This window comes from Eulemur rufifrons, chromosome 17 (assembly GCF_041146395.1).
Source record: "Eulemur rufifrons isolate Redbay chromosome 17, OSU_ERuf_1, whole genome shotgun sequence".
NCBI classification, from domain to species: domain Eukaryota; kingdom Metazoa; phylum Chordata; class Mammalia; order Primates; family Lemuridae; genus Eulemur; species Eulemur rufifrons.
In genome coordinates this window covers 87628546-87645395 of record NC_090999.1, presented here as the reverse complement: position 1 = coordinate 87645395, position 16850 = coordinate 87628546, and the positions used below count along the sequence as shown (strand labels likewise).

The 16850-nt window shown below is 41.3% G+C and overlaps 1 protein-coding gene across 1 annotated transcript in view; it reads right to left on the bottom strand.

Moving 5' to 3' along the window:
• Positions 1-2231: 2231 nt before the first annotated feature.
• Positions 2232-16850, bottom strand: part of SNCAIP (synuclein alpha interacting protein) — a 75974-nt gene continuing 61355 nt past the window's right edge. The window contains 4 exon segments of the mRNA XM_069492154.1: positions 2232-2316; positions 11531-11601; positions 12917-13985; positions 14571-14663. Coding sequence (XP_069348255.1) covers positions 2232-2316; positions 11531-11601; positions 12917-13985; positions 14571-14663 — 1318 coding nt within the window.

Below are 16850 nucleotides of genomic sequence, written 5' to 3'. Positions count from 1 at the left end.
TGCCTTGCGGCCTTCCTGATCTGAATCTGCTCAACTTTCCTATTTGCCTTTTTTATTCTTTGCTCTTCTCTACTTAATATTGTGAGAGCTAAAATGCTAATATCACTAAACAATTCCATTGGCAGAGTTTCCTAGGTCAAGGTACCATCTCTCTCTTTTAAACTCTTGAAATTTTCTTTACTATGTTTAACTGGGAACTCTGGCTCGTGAAATCTCTGCAGAATGCCCACCCTCATTCATCTTTCCCGTTTAAAAACACTGTGTAAGAACAAACCTGGGGCCTCTGGGTGACGGAGAACACTCTTGGGGTCCTCTTTCTTTGAGGCCCCATTTTGGGTCAAATGTTGGCTTACTGTGTGAGTCTAGTGTCACCTCCTCTGCACCAAGCAGACAACCCAGGGATCCGCATTTCTCATGTCCTTGCCGCACAGTCTCCATTAGAATCTCAAGCAATAGGACACAGCACTGAAATGTGAAGAGACAATCAAAGAGGGCAGACAAGGCCAAGGGGACAAAAATTACAGACAGGGCATCTCATCTGAGGAAAAGGCCACCTGAGAAATGCAGAAGCACACATGGCCCCGGGTTCTAACAGCGGCAACTCATGGACCCAAGCAAGGACAGAGCGTACTAACTGAAATTCATAGATGTGTTGCTCTACAAGTTGAAAGAAACCTGGCTCCTAGACATGTAGGTGGGCCAGTCTGCCCCTCTGCAGATCTCTCAAGGAGGCGATGTCCCCTGCCTGAGACCAGAGCGTTGTCCAAAAGAAGAGCCGACACCAGAACTCAGCCTCCCTGCGTGCCAGTCCAGTGGCGAACGCACAAAGGAGACGGCAGAGCGTAGGAGCACTAGCGTATTGCGGATAATGAGTAAACTTGTTCCAGAGTCTAATTATGTTATTTACTGGTAGTGTTACCTTGGAAATAGGACTTAAACTTTCCAAAGTTTAATTTCCCTAATCTATAAAAGGGTAGTAATATCACCACCACTAGTTCATAAAAAGCACTCAGATATTAGCTCCTTCTTCTTTGCCTATAGCTGCCTTCTATACCTTGCATCTTATCCAGCCCAAGTCTGTCAGATGACACACATATGGGAGATAATCTCTTAATTCAGTAATTTGGTCTGCTTTGTGCACCAGAATACGAATGGCTCACACTTGACTGATCTGACTGCAGTGACATTGCTAGCAACTGTGGTAGCACATAGTGCTCCCTGTGACGGGTAAGAATACACTCTACTTGCAAACGAAAACTTGACAGGCCTCTTATAGGCCATGCCAACACTTTGAAAATAAAACTCTTGAAGTTTCACCAGAAATATATTTTCACATGATAGGAGGAAACCTTCTGGAACTTATTGCTTACATAAATTGAAAGAGCTGCATCAACAATAGGGCTGTTATGAACCCGGGCTCCACACTGTCTCCTAAACGGATTAGACAGGCCTCGTAATGTGTTAAAGGCAGAAAAAAGTGACCCAAGAAGTGGCTAAATCCTTAGTTGTCCTTAGTATTTTCCCATGTCAACGCTGCGACTTGAAAAGGCAGAAGGAATTGACTGACTTTATATACTTGTCTGATCCTTTCGTACTTAATGAAATATAGAATGTTTTATTTGATCCCTGTGGGAAAACAGCTAAACTGGGCAGTCTGTTCCTGACATCAAATATCAGCAATCAGAATATTTGCAAAGTCCCTTAAAAATCAGAACATCACAGATTTGTTAGAAAGTAGGTGCCCCAAGCTTATAGGTGGCTGTTAACATTGTTTTATTTCCTTTATACAAAAAGTAGAAATGACAGAAAAAACACTCTTGACAGAAAACAATACCATTGACCTGGTCTCACTGAGGAACTAAGCCAAATCTGCCCATATCGTGGGGAAAAGGAAGTTCAATCAACATTAGCAAATACTCATGCAACTGAGGAAATACAAATGGCATCAGTGGCTTAGTGAATGTGCTGTGGGTGGGTTGAATCAATCCAATCTTAAAAATCATACATTTGCCCAATCATGCTTTTAAACAGCATCTCTTTAAAAAAGCAAGTTGTATATACAGATATTACCCCAATGCATCTGATACAGTATACTACTATAAATTTAAGGCATCCTGATATTCTGTTGTTTTGCTGGTGAGGCATTGTTCTCATGGTTTTATTTCTACAGAGAATAGTCCAGAAATTTCCAATGGTGTCCAAAGGGCATCAGTGGGAGACAAAAACTGGATTTATAAGAAGAGTTCTTTAGACTCTGGCTCAGCAATGTGCTTTATGCTGTAGGATTTCTTCATTTCTCTATTGATGTCATTATGCCTAAGCAGAAGAGAAACCACAAGCCAAAATTAGATAAAACTATGGTCAAGTTACAAAACAATACCACTAAACAGCTCACCAAAAATGGAAATTATCTTCACACAAACCACACTGAAGACTTCATTCCAATAGGCAAATTATTCTTTTTTCATATAAACCACTCTTTAAACAATAAAAGCAATCATCATGTAATAACACACACTTGCTGAACATTTTTTAATTTGGTTATGGAAGTGCTTTCTCAGTCACACTGACTGAAATACACACATTCTGTAGTCAAGAAAATCTTATTAAAAGTCAAACAGATAGGAAGTATAGTATGACTTGGTCTAGTGGAAACAAAAAATATTTATATTTTATTTATATAGATTTACTGGTGACACTTTTTATTCTCCAAATAAGCTTGAGTGTTACAAGTTTGAAGAATGCTTTTTCTTTGTGATTACTGAGTAATAGCACATAGAAAGACCACAAGTAGGTAAATCTCTGGGAAAAAGAAGAAAGTAGGAGACAGTGATGCTGTTTTTCCCTCAATACTTGATACCTAGTAAGTCTGCAGAAAAACAGCACAAACTCAAACTGTGGAACAGCTTTGCTTTTTAACTGAATTTTCCTCTGGGCAGGTGTGTTCATTTTCATGAGATGTTAGTCTGATTCTGGGTATCAAATCTTCCAGAGAGCAGCTATGTTCTGCAGGTGGGCAAGACTATATATTACTAAATTACTTCTTGCTGCTACACCAGGCAAAAACAAACTGCTTCTTAACTGTACTTACTAACATGAGGCCACACATGGATGCAGGAGACCCCCACGTGTGGTTTGCTGGTCTCAAAACTGTGCTTGCCCACAAAGACTGTGTAGCCTATTTTTAGTGTTCTAGTATATATCGGATCATCATCTGAAAGTTATAGTTCTTATTTTTCCTCTGAATATAACTATAGAGAGTTGCTCATGGGCAAGAAAGGGAAAAGGAAAAAGGTGAAAGAAGAAAAACTACTTGGTCAAAAGATGTCCTAGGGATTCCCATTAAACATGATGGGTTGAATACACAAATTTATCATCTCTTTCTTGCAAAACAACACTAAAATGAAAATAAGGAAATAAAAAAGGCATACATCTATATGAATAAAGGAGATGGGAGAGGAGATGATAACAGACAAAATGAAAATAATATTTCAGAAGTAGGAAGGTGGATGAACATTAGAACTGATTTAGCAGGGCAGGAAAAGCAGAAACCTAAGCTCAAAGTCAGGGAACCCAACAGACTGATTTGCATTCAAGACCCAGAAATTAAGAGCACCATGTACTTCTGAAGGTGATAGCAACTATGGGAAAGAATGAAGTTTTCCATATACTAATACATACAGACCTCCAACATGGTAAGTGGAAAAAAGTGTGAGGCAAAACTGTGTGTACAGTATGCCACCTTTATTGTAAAAAGGAAGGAAAGATAAGGATATACATTTATATTTGTATATGACTATAAAAATTTAAATAAGATTTTCATATAAAATGCTATAAAAAAGGAATCAACAGAAAACCAATAAAGTACTATTGGAAATAAACATTCTTACAGCAGGAACAAAAAATTCAATAGAAAGATTGGAAGGTAAATTTCAGTAAATAGCCTAGAATGTCAAACTAGAAAAAGCCAAAGTATGAATAGAGAACGATAGTTAGAAAATTTGAAGATCAGCCTAGTGTGTCCAACTTTAGAATAAGAGGATTTCTAGAAAGAGTGAACAAAGAAATAGGAGGTGAGAACATTTTCAAAGAAATTATACCAAACATTTCTCAGAAATGAAGCACTTACGTTTCCAGACTGAAAAAGCCTGCTGAGTACCTGCAGCCCAGGAATGAAAACAAACCCATATATGGCAAAGCATCAAGAAATCAAAATATTGGGGCTAAAGAGAAAATCATAAAAGCTTCCAAAAGATCAGCAGAGAAGAATGGGACTTCTCAACAGACACACTGGAAGCAAAAGAAAATGAAATGATGTGTTCAAGATTCTGAGAGAAAATAATTTCTCACTTAGAATTCTATACCCAGCCAAACATTCCTAATTCAGTGAATTGAAGATACTTTCAGACATGCAAGGTCTCAAAAAATTTAGCACCTATTCACCTTCCTTGGGTGGGAAGATATATTTACTGAAGCATGAGAAGAAACCAAATAAAAGGAAAAGACAGATTCAGAAAATAGAGTATAGACGGGAGAAGCAAAGGGAATTCTCAGGATGGTGCACGTGGGAGACGCCAGGACGACAGTTGTGCAGCAGTGCCAGATGGCAGAATTGCAGATGGCGGCAGGAGGAAAAAGGGGCCTCCATGAACAGACAGAAACTGAGAGGCATCTGAGCTGTCTGAATGTGCTGAGAGATGGTTTTTGTCTTCGGCAGAGTGTTGAGAAATGAATTGTAAACTAAGAAATCAAAATTATTTCCAGAGGATACATAAAGTTGTATAAGAAAGAAAATGTAATATAGCACAACACAGAGAGTCACTGTTATTATTTAAATAATCATCATCATAATAAACACCAAATACTGATTTAACCCTAAAGAGTGATACAACCATTATGTATCACTGGAGGTAGGGGGAGGAAGAGGAAGTAGGGGTATGTGTGTGTGTGTGTGAGCAGTGCTGGATGCTAACATAGAACTAGATTAATTTGGTTCATTAAGTATATGGATTTAGGAGCCACAATGACTATGTTCAAATCCTGGCTCCACAATTTATGATCATCATTACTATGTAACTCTGGGCGAGATACACAATCATTCCATGCCTCAGTTTCCAATATGCAAAATTTGGATAATAATAATATCTGCCACATAGTGTCATTGTGAAGATTAAAATAGTAAATACGTGTAAAGTGCCTGAAATATTCTCTGGGACATTGTAAGTGCTTTATAATTGTTTATAAGTTCTATCATTATTTTTATCTTCATTAGTAGGATGCTAGTAGATAATAGGGGTAATGTCTGAAACTGAAAATCTGCATGAGCATGTTATTTAGAAATAGAGAATCCAAAAGGAAACATCTGAAGGGAAAGCAAATGGTTGATTCAGGAGAGTGAGGGTAGGCAAGGGAGTGGATTTGGCACAGGGGAAGCCAGTTTTTGTTAAAATGCTAATACTAGCATTTTAGTATACTAAATAGTATTACTAGTATAAGTACACTACTTTGACAAAAAATTAACATAAAAAGTTAAAAAGAAGTCTAAGGATAATGTAGTTTAGACTTTGAGGAGGCATTTCTGCTTTAACGTCAAGGATGCTGAAATAAAAAACACTTTGAGTACTCTTTCTGCAGGACAAAAGCTAGCGTGATTGCAGCTGAGTCTTTAGCAAGTAAAATGTTAACTTGAGGCATTTATCTGAATAATATCAGGATAATTCAATCCTCCCTGAGCCCTTCAATTATCTAGTACTGAATTACTAGTATTCAAAGAACAAAAGTGTTTGGGTGATTCTGGCATGAATTATTCAGATAATTTGCTGCTCCTCGATTTCAGTTTTGGATATGAAATCACATTCTGAGTGACCAAAATTGGAAAGCAGAAAAGACTTAAATTTAAATAACAGTTTTTGAAGCAATCTAGCTGCTGACTCATCTAGGCATGGATTCCACGTTTCCATAGCCCGTGGTGACCAGGCAGCAGCTCACGGAGCCGCGTAAGATGGCCCACAGCGGGCACTGCAGCTCCACTGGTAGCCGACGTAGGCAGATCTTGCTATTTTTGTGATCTCCCTCAGAGCTTTATTGAGAGCACTGCTATAAATCCCACCTACTGAAAAATGGGATTTTGGTTCAAAGTATGAAAACTTGTACTCGAAGTTCCCAAACTGAAACTCACTGTAGGTAGGTAGACTTGTGACCAGAAGGCCTAGATTGATAACAGACACACTATTTTCTCCCCACACTCCGGTGGGATGAGAGGCTCAGTCCTTTTTGTCTGTTTCTTATTTCTTTTTTCCTCTTCTTCTTCCTTTTCTTCTTTCTAGCTTTGCCTTTCCCTAAATATTTGTGAAGTTTCTGCCCTGCACCAGGCACCAAGTTAGACACTGGGGCTGCAAATGGACCTATAATGGTGCTATCCAGGGTCATTGCTCTCACCAAGCTCTCATACCTTCCACGGATCTTGCTAAGTTTTAATTGTATCCTCTTTTAATTCTCTCTTGATTATGATCTCCCTGAGGGAAGGGACCATGCATTATCTTCTCACAGCAAAACGAGAGGCGTAGAGCTGAAAGTGGTGTTGAAACGAACGGCCCGGCAATCCAGGGATATGGTGTTCAGGGAGATTACACACGTGTGGTGTTCAGGAAGGAAGAGCACCAAGGAGCACCCGGGCAGTGATGGTAGAAGGTACTGGAGGGTGGCCGTGGCTGTGTAAAGTCTCTATTTGGTATTTTTAAACCTTGACCAACCTATTGCATCTTTAAAACTCCAGATTTAAGTGTTTATAGACAGGCTCTGCTCTTTTAATGTACAAAGGTGCCCCAGTGGTGGCGGCCATGTGATGCAAATGTAACACCAACAGAACATGTATCTGCTTTGAGGTCACACAATTCAAAACTGGACCTTTGGGGAGCGAGGAAAGGAGGGTGGAGGTGAAGTGAATTGTTTGTTCTTGGGTTTTCTGACCCCCTGAAACTAGGCTTAGCGTGCTGAAAGAAGACGCTCTGGTGGGATGATTTTTGTTTCCAAGGCAGATCTCTTCTCTGTACCCTCCTACCATTGGTTCACGTGTGTTCACAAGTTCCACACGTTCATTTCCTGCCCTCCCAGGGCAGTGATTTAAGACAGTGCATGGGGTCTCCCTTGCAATAGCATTTTCTGTATCTCAACTTACCACAACCTGATACTCAACTTGGTTTCACTGTCTTCTTGTGGTGAAGCATGCTTTTTCCTTTTCCCAGAGTGCTTAAGGAGCTTATGAAAAGCAACTCCATTTGAAAAACTTTCATTAATCTTGGGAACTCTGCCAGCCTTTATAAAGAGTTTGCTAAGTTGTGCTTAGACATTGGAAGGATGACCATTTTAACTATTGCCCCAAACCTGGGCATTTTTCTCTACACACAACAATGTACCTTATTAGCAGATAATTCCCTGTAACTTACTACAGAAAGGCCAAAGATCATCCCAAACCTTGGCCTGTTTTTAAGAAGAAACTGTCACTTAATTCATGTGAAGAAATGGTTCTAGAGTGGAGTCTCCCCCTCTCCTCCAAGGTATAGGCACAAAGCTTTAGTATGAAGAGTTTTCCTTCTGAAACTAATTAAACCCTTGGGGAGGCTGAGGCGGGGGTGGGCAGGACAGGAGTTGTCCAGAGAGCACAGAACACCCGAGGAAGCCTGCGGGGAGGAGAACTGCAGCTCTAGGAGTGTCTGCCCCTGAGGCAATCCCCCTTCCCCCAGGGACCTGGCTGATTGGCCCGGGACTCCAGTGCCAGCAGGTTAGAAACAAAATACAGAAAAACATACTTTAGATCAGGGCTCGGAACTTGAAACTATGGATTCTGAGCCGAAACTCGAATGCCTGTTGTGTTAAGCACCAGCTACTTTATTGAATACCTTTTTAGTATCAGCACTTTAATACAATTTTCTGCACTGTTGAATTGGTAATATTCTGTCTACCTCTAGAATGAGGCACTCAACACATACCTGGATAGCATGGTAACGCACCTACACGGCTCAGTACTTATACCATGATCCCTTCAAGAGTCCAGTGTACAGGTTAACAATAAGGTTAACACTTTAAAGTCAAAAAATTAAGGCAAGATTAAAATGAGGTTATTTGATTATATACAGAAAAATTGTGGCAAGGACACATTTGTTCAGCAGCATCAGGGGCTCTTTTCTGTGCTGGCTGCATTTTCCCGTTATGATTCTGTAAATGCCATGCAGTGGGGCTGAGGATACACTCTGATTGGGACCAGGTTCCAGCCAGGGCCCCACACCTGCTTCCCAGCGTCTTCCACATCTTTGCTCATTCTTCTATTAAGTATGGTGTCCTGACAATAAGGAAATGTATGTTTGTGTGTGCTGGGGGCAGGGGAAGGGTATCCTAAACTCTGACCTTCTACTGGGCACAGCAGATGATTGTTGCCACAGTAGATGTCACCTCACCACAGGCTAAGCCGACCACTCTCTTTGAAGCGGCTGGTGAACCACCTTGAGATCTATGCAACATATTTGATAGTAGCTCTTGGCTCTGGATATATAATTCCCAGGGTGGCTAATTCCTCAGCAGTAAAACCCACACTAATGGTGTTTATTGCTTAATGTCTTTTTAAGGAGTCTATGCCAATGTTGGTGCCGGGATTAGAAGTTTCCTCGTGCTAACCCTCAGGCAACAGTGCCACTGTGGTCAGAGAGGTGTTACTGGTGGTGGCCGGGGGTTAACACCCTGTGCCTACCAGTAACTGCAGTCGGTGCTCACTTCATGTGTTACAGATCTCAAAAGGACTTAAACTCCGGGAAATGAATATTTCATTGGCATTTTAAGGCCAGTAATTGCAAACATTCCTTGGAGCTGTAATAACTTAAAACCAACTTGTCCTTTGTAAGATAGAGACAAATCTGCTAGTTATAAGCCAAGTTATCCTCTGCAGTTGAATCACAGTGGGAAAGCTGCTCAAAGTAATAGAGTTGAATCTAATTTTAAAGGGCATTGAAAAGAAATTTAGATTCTTTGCTATCAAGCTGTGACCAATTTGGAAAAATAAATGGCAAACAGAACCCCCTTCACAGAGCTGACATGCTTTAAAATGTTTTATTTATCGTCTCTACTTTTCCTTTAAAAGGAAAAATAAAAATTTCTTAGGAACTAAGATGGAATCCCAGTGTGTCCCTGGAACTGGGATCCTTGTTCCACTCCTTTTCCCAGGGCTATGCTGAAAGGGCCATTGAATGGCAACAATGTTTGGTGTCAACTCCAACCCAATGACTAACGTTAGCTTCAAAGTCATATGACCCTGGGCAATCCCTGCTACCTGAGAGGGACCGTTTGGCCTTCAAGCAAATGCTCAGGCCAAGATTTGAAGTCATTACTGACAGATGAATACTTGGGTTCCCTTCCTGCCTGCAGTGGGTGTCCCATAGGCAAAAGGAGGCAAGCAGTAAATTAGGTGGTTTTGGGGACCATATTCACCCTCCAGTCTTAATTTCTGAGAGGAATCTTTAAGAAATTTTTAACTAGAGAGATCCAACCTTGCTTTATCTACGGAGTGAACCAGGCCAGTCCTCTCTACCTCTGTATGATTATGAGTGAATCAGAGAAGCCTCTCTAGCATGAAGGAACTAGGGTTTCCACTTTCTATAGAAATACATGCCAAACAAAACCCGTGACAAAGTATAGGTTAATTTATGAGGTAGTGAGGGAAGGGGTCAAAATGCTTATTTAAATACACCGAATACTTTTACTTTGGGATTTCTAAGTGTGTATTGCTGAAATTAAACTCTATTATTCTAATAAGTAAAGCCAGTGAATCTGATAGGTTCAAAACTGAGCCTTTAGAAGGACTGTTCCTTAGGCTGAATGGGAAAGTGTTAACCTAGTGTCAGATAACTGAGTAGCCCCATGACCTCATTTTGTGCTCTGAGTTTTGTAATCCTATTACTGCAGAGTGCTCAGCTTCGTTCCCTTGCTAGAATCAAGTATTTCTGGCAGGGCAATCTACTGTGATACTAATTGTCTTGTTCCCAGTTGCTGTAGGAGCCTGGAAGAAAAGAGAGGGATTCTCCTTCTCCCTGTCAGGGAGTCTGCCAAATCTTTGTGCTTCCTTGCCTCAGGGTATGGCTGGTGACTTCTGTTTAAGAATAAAAGCAGAATTTTCCAGGGGCCAGAAGATATATAGGACCCAAGATGGGGACAGAGAATAGTATGGGTGGGGAACCTAAATTAGGAGAAACAGAAGTGGAAATACCAATGTCTGGGAGGGTTTTTTTTTTTCCCTATTCTCTTCCCACCCCAGGCATTGGGTACTCAGCACTGGCCAAGATTCTGCCCCAGGGTGGCCGGAAGCAGTCCAGACGCCTGGCTTCGGGCACATGTGAGCCTGACCCAAGCAGACCACTGGTGACCAGTAAATACTGAAGCTCCAAGGCTCTTCCTTTAACATACTGAATTAATGAGACCCCTAGGGACATCCCCGAAAATGACTGAGATTTAATTTCCCTGTAGCCTGAAAAAAGATCTAGAGCAGATTAAATTAGATTTGGGGGGGTGGTGGGGGAAGGAGAGTTACTTTTTTACGCCTTAGCATTCTCAACTAAAATTACCACCCACAACACATGCACCCACACCACCGCGCCCAAATTCTTTGGAGGATTTTGGTGCTGAATGACATGTCATGATTTTTCAGTTAGTTTAAATGACTTAGAAGCTGTTGTCTTGTAAAATGGGTTCGGGGGTTTACCTCTTCTGAAAAACACCAGTTAAGAGACACTGACTGCACTGACTCTCTTTGGCTGCTCCCGTTTTCCTCCTCCCGTTTCCTGCCTTGTCCCTGTCCGCAAACTGAGCATATTCTGGGGGGACGAAAGCTACGATGCGGGAGGACGGTGCCCACGGAGGTGCCCCAGTCACTGGGGACGTGATCCCTTCTCTTCTATGTACACGGTCCATGCATTTTGAATAGTAAACATTTAGTTTGAGAAAGGCCCTCGCTTTATTGGTGTGAACTCCTAAGACTGCTCAGAGCCTGGAATCGTGGTTCATAATGCTAAGCTAGAGAAATTCCAGGACAGCAGGCCCTTGCTTCTCCTGAGATCAGCAGAATGGTGACGAAAGGAGCTTTCAGTCTATAATCAGCACTGAAATAAAACTCCAGCTCTGTTTCAAAGTTCTGATTCTGACTGGAGGCTGACTCATTCCACCATGACAGGAAATTTGATTTCAATACTTACTTGGTACTTGACTCCAGCAAAACAAAGACTGAAAGCCAAAGTCAACTAGGACACGCAGCAAGTTTGCGTGCTGAGTGGCTTCTCCTGACTGACGCTGGAATAAAGCCCCCCCAGTGGAGGCCTTTCTAAGACCCAGTTACCCGTCTGTGCCTGTGCTGTTTGAGGGAAGAGTCGTAATTCTTCTTCCTTGGTGTCATCCCCTGCGGAAAGGTGTTCCGGGTCCGTAATGTAAAAGCTCATGCAACTGAAGGCAAAGGCTTGGCAGCGCCGCAAGACGCAGCCCCTAAGCCACGTACCGTGCGGAGTTACGCAGACGCTCCTCAGCCAGCGTGTTAGAGGAAAGATTGATGCAGCTGCTGTACATCTCCTAGAGAGGCGCAATTAAAAATCATCGGAAAACATGCAACAAGCTCAGCACATGCACAAGTCCCGATACACATGAAGCATGCAGGAAAGAGATTAGAGGACAGCAGCCTAGTGTATGCTTTAAGGAGCACGGGGACCTGTTGAGAGGATTCTTCTCTCACTACTGAGCGACAGGACCCATTAAGTTACTTGGAAAAGTTTTATTTGAGCAATTTAAGTTTTGACATATTTAACCCAAAAGGTCTGGTGTCTTCAGCTCAAGCATGCCTTCTCTTGATGAAACAAATACATGATAAAGTCCTTTATAACAAGGACAATTTACAGAGAAAATTGATGTATAATTTAAAATTGGTGTCCAATTATTTAGAGGAATGCTAACTAAAACTTGATACGGGTGCTGCGAAAAGAATGTGGACGGTTCTTAGACCTCACTGTAATGGGCTTTTAACATTATAGCGAGTAGTAAGTTATGAAGATCCTAACACTCCTCTGGGTGGTTTATCTAGATTGCGTGACACATGATCCCAGTCATTCCATTCCACAAAGAGTTTTTCATTTTGGCTTCTAGACCATTTTTTAATGGCATGGCAAGCATAGAGCATGCAGGAAACACTGCCTAAAAAGATGTTCCTATCTCTGATTCACTGGATGTAAGTCACAGATTATAGTGCATGGTTTTCCAGTGGATGCAATTATAATATAAAATGTAGTTCGTGGCACACTCTGCCATCCCCTGTGGACTGGCAAGCGCTTCAGACTCCTATAGGCTCCAACCAACACTCAGGGGTCTGTGTTATAAAATGCCCATGTGGAGGTCCCTGTGGTGTATTCATTTCAAAGGTCACTCCAAAGTTGAATAGCTAAGTCTTTAAAAATAGAATTTCTATTTATGTGCTTTTTAATTTGGGCCTGAAAATAAACTACCCAGTCACATGAAGAGAACAAACTCTTCCTAAGACAGAATCAGTGCCAACGAAGGACCTTGATTTTGCATTGATTGGTAGTTTCATCCTGTAGAAATGCCTCCCAGTCTAGGACCCCTAGCACCCAAGAATTAAGCCATTTAGGGAAATTTAGGGACCAGAATATAATCTATGATTTATTTACCTTTCTCAGAGTATTTGCTGAAGGAAGAGCAAGGGGCATATACTCTAACCTGACATGTCAGTAGCAACACACGGATCTGGCTTTCCATGCAGCCCTTTGGAATTTTTCTGGGGATTCCCTCAGGGTGGCACAGGTCACCGATCTGCAGGGTTAGGAACCACACGATCAATTCAAGGGAAGAAAAAGGATAATCCCCAAAGAGCACTCACTGCCTTGTTCTTTCCTTTGCCAGCGGAGCTCCCAGGGTTTCCCTTGGCGTCTGTCATCTTCCTTGCCAGCGAGGTTAGGGGCAGCGTGGAGGTCTTCAGCGGGCTGGCTGCCTGATAGTTATTGTTATTGTTCTGGTTGCCACTTAGTGTCTCCATGATGGAGCGAAAGGTTCCAAAGGGCCTTTTCAGTTGATCCCCTGACTCGCTACTCGTGGAGGCCCGGTAGGGAATCCTGCCCCTGTCTTTATCTTTTTCTCCGCTTAGTTCAAGGCCGGTCTGCTCCATTTGCACCACAGGCTCCTCAAAGGTAACTCTGAGTTTTAAGTTCTGAGACGTCCTGCGCTTGGAAGATGGAGACTTGAGGGCGCTCTTGGGACTCGTGGCAACTTTCTGGGCAGCCGCGCTGTCAGGGCTGGTCTGAGTGGGGTCCCCCGAGGGCTGGTTTGGGGGAGTGCTCCCCGAGCCTGCATACTGGGATTCTAGGTCCGGTTCGCTGCTCTCTGAGGTGGGAGATGGGCTATGGCCATCCGGGGATTTGGAGGCCTTGATGCTGAAGGGAAACCTGCGTCCGGATGTCAAGGTGTGTTTCTTGATCATCAGGTGTAAGCTCTCTGCGCCGTCCACGCTCTCCACGCTCTCTACGATGGGCTGCGGCCGGGGCCGGTCAGCCCTCCTCACAGGGGTGCTCTTGGGGTCCTCGGAGTTGGTGGAGTCTGTGTCAGACTCGCTCAGCGACCTCTGCATCAGCTGCCTCAGCCTGGCTAACTTCAGTTCCCTCTTCTCCAGAGGGATCTTTTTGGAATTTCTAGAGGAGGCCTGAACATCCTGGAATTCCAAGGACAGCTTTTCCTGGGTGCAGACATTCTCTGAGATTTCTTTTCCCAACAACTGGCGTAGGATTTTATCAGAATCTTCCTCTTTTGCTTTGGCCCTCGCCCTGCTGGACGCTGACAGGCTTCCAAGAACCTGGATCCCTTCTTGGACTCCTGCTTTGTGTTTGGCTATAGACTCATCGTCTGCATCCGGAGATTTCCACTGGGACTTTCTCGAAGCAGGTGAGGACGGTGAACTGAAAAGAGGATGAGAAACACGTGAGATGATTTCCTACTGTGCTAAAATGACACAGCCACAAGTCGCTGCATGGCCTTCACTGCCGTTACTAAATAACAAATAAGAATCGAATAACAATAATCAGTTAATGCTTTTTGAAAGCCATGTGCAGATACTCGATAGTAGCAGCCGTAACCAAAGTATAGCATGCCTCGTGCCTTACGCTACATAATACTATGACTGTTAAATCTGTCTATTGTTTTACACATCCATTATGCATGAATTTTCTTAATCCCATTTTCAACAACTTTATCAAGCTATATATCCTTGTTCCCATTTCATAGATGAGGAATCGAAGGACTCAGAAAGCGTAAGTGACTTATTTATAGAGGTGGAACAAAGAAACAGCAGAGCCAGCCATTAGCCCAGGCCTTCAGACCCTAGGTCCAGTGCCCATTGCATTGTGATTTCTCATTTTTATTCCTTTTTAGAAGAATAAAATGGTTTCTGCTGTCATCCTCTGGAAAGTTATTAAAGGAAATCCAAAAGAAGACTCAGAGATTTAAGATGGTTAAGAATTCTAAACACTGGTGCCTGGTATTACCTGGGTGAAGAAGGGAGTGATTTGCCTTCTGATTTCTGGGCTTCCAGAAGCTGTTGGAGTTGGTTCTGCAGCGTGACACGCTCCACTGTCTGCCTGGGGAACACAATCAAAACACATAAGCTCTCTGATACATAGCTATTGCTATACATTTGGAGGTATAATTTTTTCATAATAATTTGCAGTATGTTGCAATAAATTCAAAAGCTTTAAAATGTGCATAATCTTCATTCTTACAGTTCAGAAATTTTCCTAAGGACACAATCAACAATACACCCAAAAGATTATTGTTAATATCAGTGAAAAACTATAAGTAATCTAAATCCTTATCAATTAAGTCTGAGTAAGAAAATTATAATATTTGTATAATTATAGCTATCCAAATGACAATATGTTTGAATATCTATGGACATAGAAAAGGTTTCCCTAATATATGTGCATATGTATAAAGTATACTCATATATAAATATATAAGGTGTATACAAAGTATACTTTACTTTCTTTAAATAAAAAAGGAAATTACAAAATACTATGTGTAGTACACATACAGTCCCCAACTTATCATGGTTCAACTTACAATTTTTTGACTTTACAATGGTGTGAGAGAGATGCACATTCAGTAGAAACTGTATTTTGAGCACCTGTACAACCATTCTATGTTTCACACTCAGTATTCAATAAATTACAGGAGTTATTCAACATTTTATTATAAAATAGGTTTTGTGTTAGATGATTTTGCCCAACTGTGGGCTCATGTAAGTTTTCTGAGCATGTTTAAGGTAAGCTAGGCTAAGCTATGATGTCTGGTAGGTTAGGTGTATTAAATGTATTTTTGACTTATGATATTTTCAATTTACAATGGGTTTACTGGGACATAATCCCATCGTAAATTGAGAAGCATCTGTAATATCATTTTTAGGGAAACATGCTTTGTCTCTCTTATATATATATTAAACAATATATTTAAAAAATCTGGAAGGATTTTTAAAAATTGAATTTTTAAAAATTAAATTAAATTTACTTTTTATAGACAAGGTCTTGCTATGTTGCCAGGCTGGTCTCGAACTCCTGGCTTCAAGTGATCCTCCTGCCTCAGTCTCCCAAAATGCCAAGATTACAGGCCTGAGCCATGACACCTGGCCTCATATTTTATCTTGTCATTGGCCCAACTACAACTGTCTACAGCATTCTGCGTTGGAGACAACTGAAGGACTGTTGTCTATTAGCATATATGTGTACTTTATTCCAGGATCATCAAAAGAGAGAGATGCCAAAACCCTGAACTTGAACAGTTTACCAGTAAAATAGCTATTGTAGCTCATAAAAGCTTTTCAGCTTTCATGCTATGGAGACTGAGGAGAATGTTTTGTGACCTTTTCTCTGAGCATGAACCTTCAGAAAACACATTCTGTTGGATCATTTCAAAGCTCTTCTTTATGAATATGTCCGTACATTACTAGAAGGAGTGGACATTGGTACAGAATTTTTGGAAAGATACTAGCAAACATCTATCCATATTTTAAATATGCATGCCTTTTGTTCTATTATAGCAATTCCTTTTCTAGGAACTTATTTTTAGAAATATCTATACATATACATAAAGGTATATGCACAAGTATGTTCACTATCGAAAGATAACTTAGTTATTAATTTGTGTGCATTTTTCCTTCAATTACATTGAGACCTTTAAGCTCACCTAACTGATCTTACCTGGGGAAGTTTTGTGTGCAGAGGATTCTTGGTGGTAACCTGTTTATTTTTTAAGTTTTAAATTTTATTTATTTTTTCTAGTAAAAGTCTAAACTCATTAAAAAGATTATTGCAGGTATTGGCAGGGGGAAGAGATGGAGGGGCACAGAGAATTGTAGCTCTGAGAGAGATAAGAGAGGTTTCCCCAAACTTAGAGAAGAGACTGAGGGTCCAAGGCCTTATCATACTGTTGCTTGAATTATAATCGCTTAAGGCCTTTGACCCACCATAGGCTTTTTTACAGATGAGCTGTATTCAGTCATATAAAACTTGCATATATAAAACTTAAAGGTAAGACTTTATATTTTCCCTCTAAAATTTAATTTTTAAGGTTCCCCCTCCTAATCGGTCAACACTACTTTGAATATTGATTTCAATTTTTCAGGGACTCCTCCCCAACATGGCAACTGTAATTTAAATGGTGTGCTTTCCAAGGGCTGGTCTCGGTCCCCTCAGGCGGGCGTTAGATTCTTAATCCTTCAACTTGCCACAGACCTACTTGATAACTCTCATTTGGCTCCTTTTTCTCCAAGC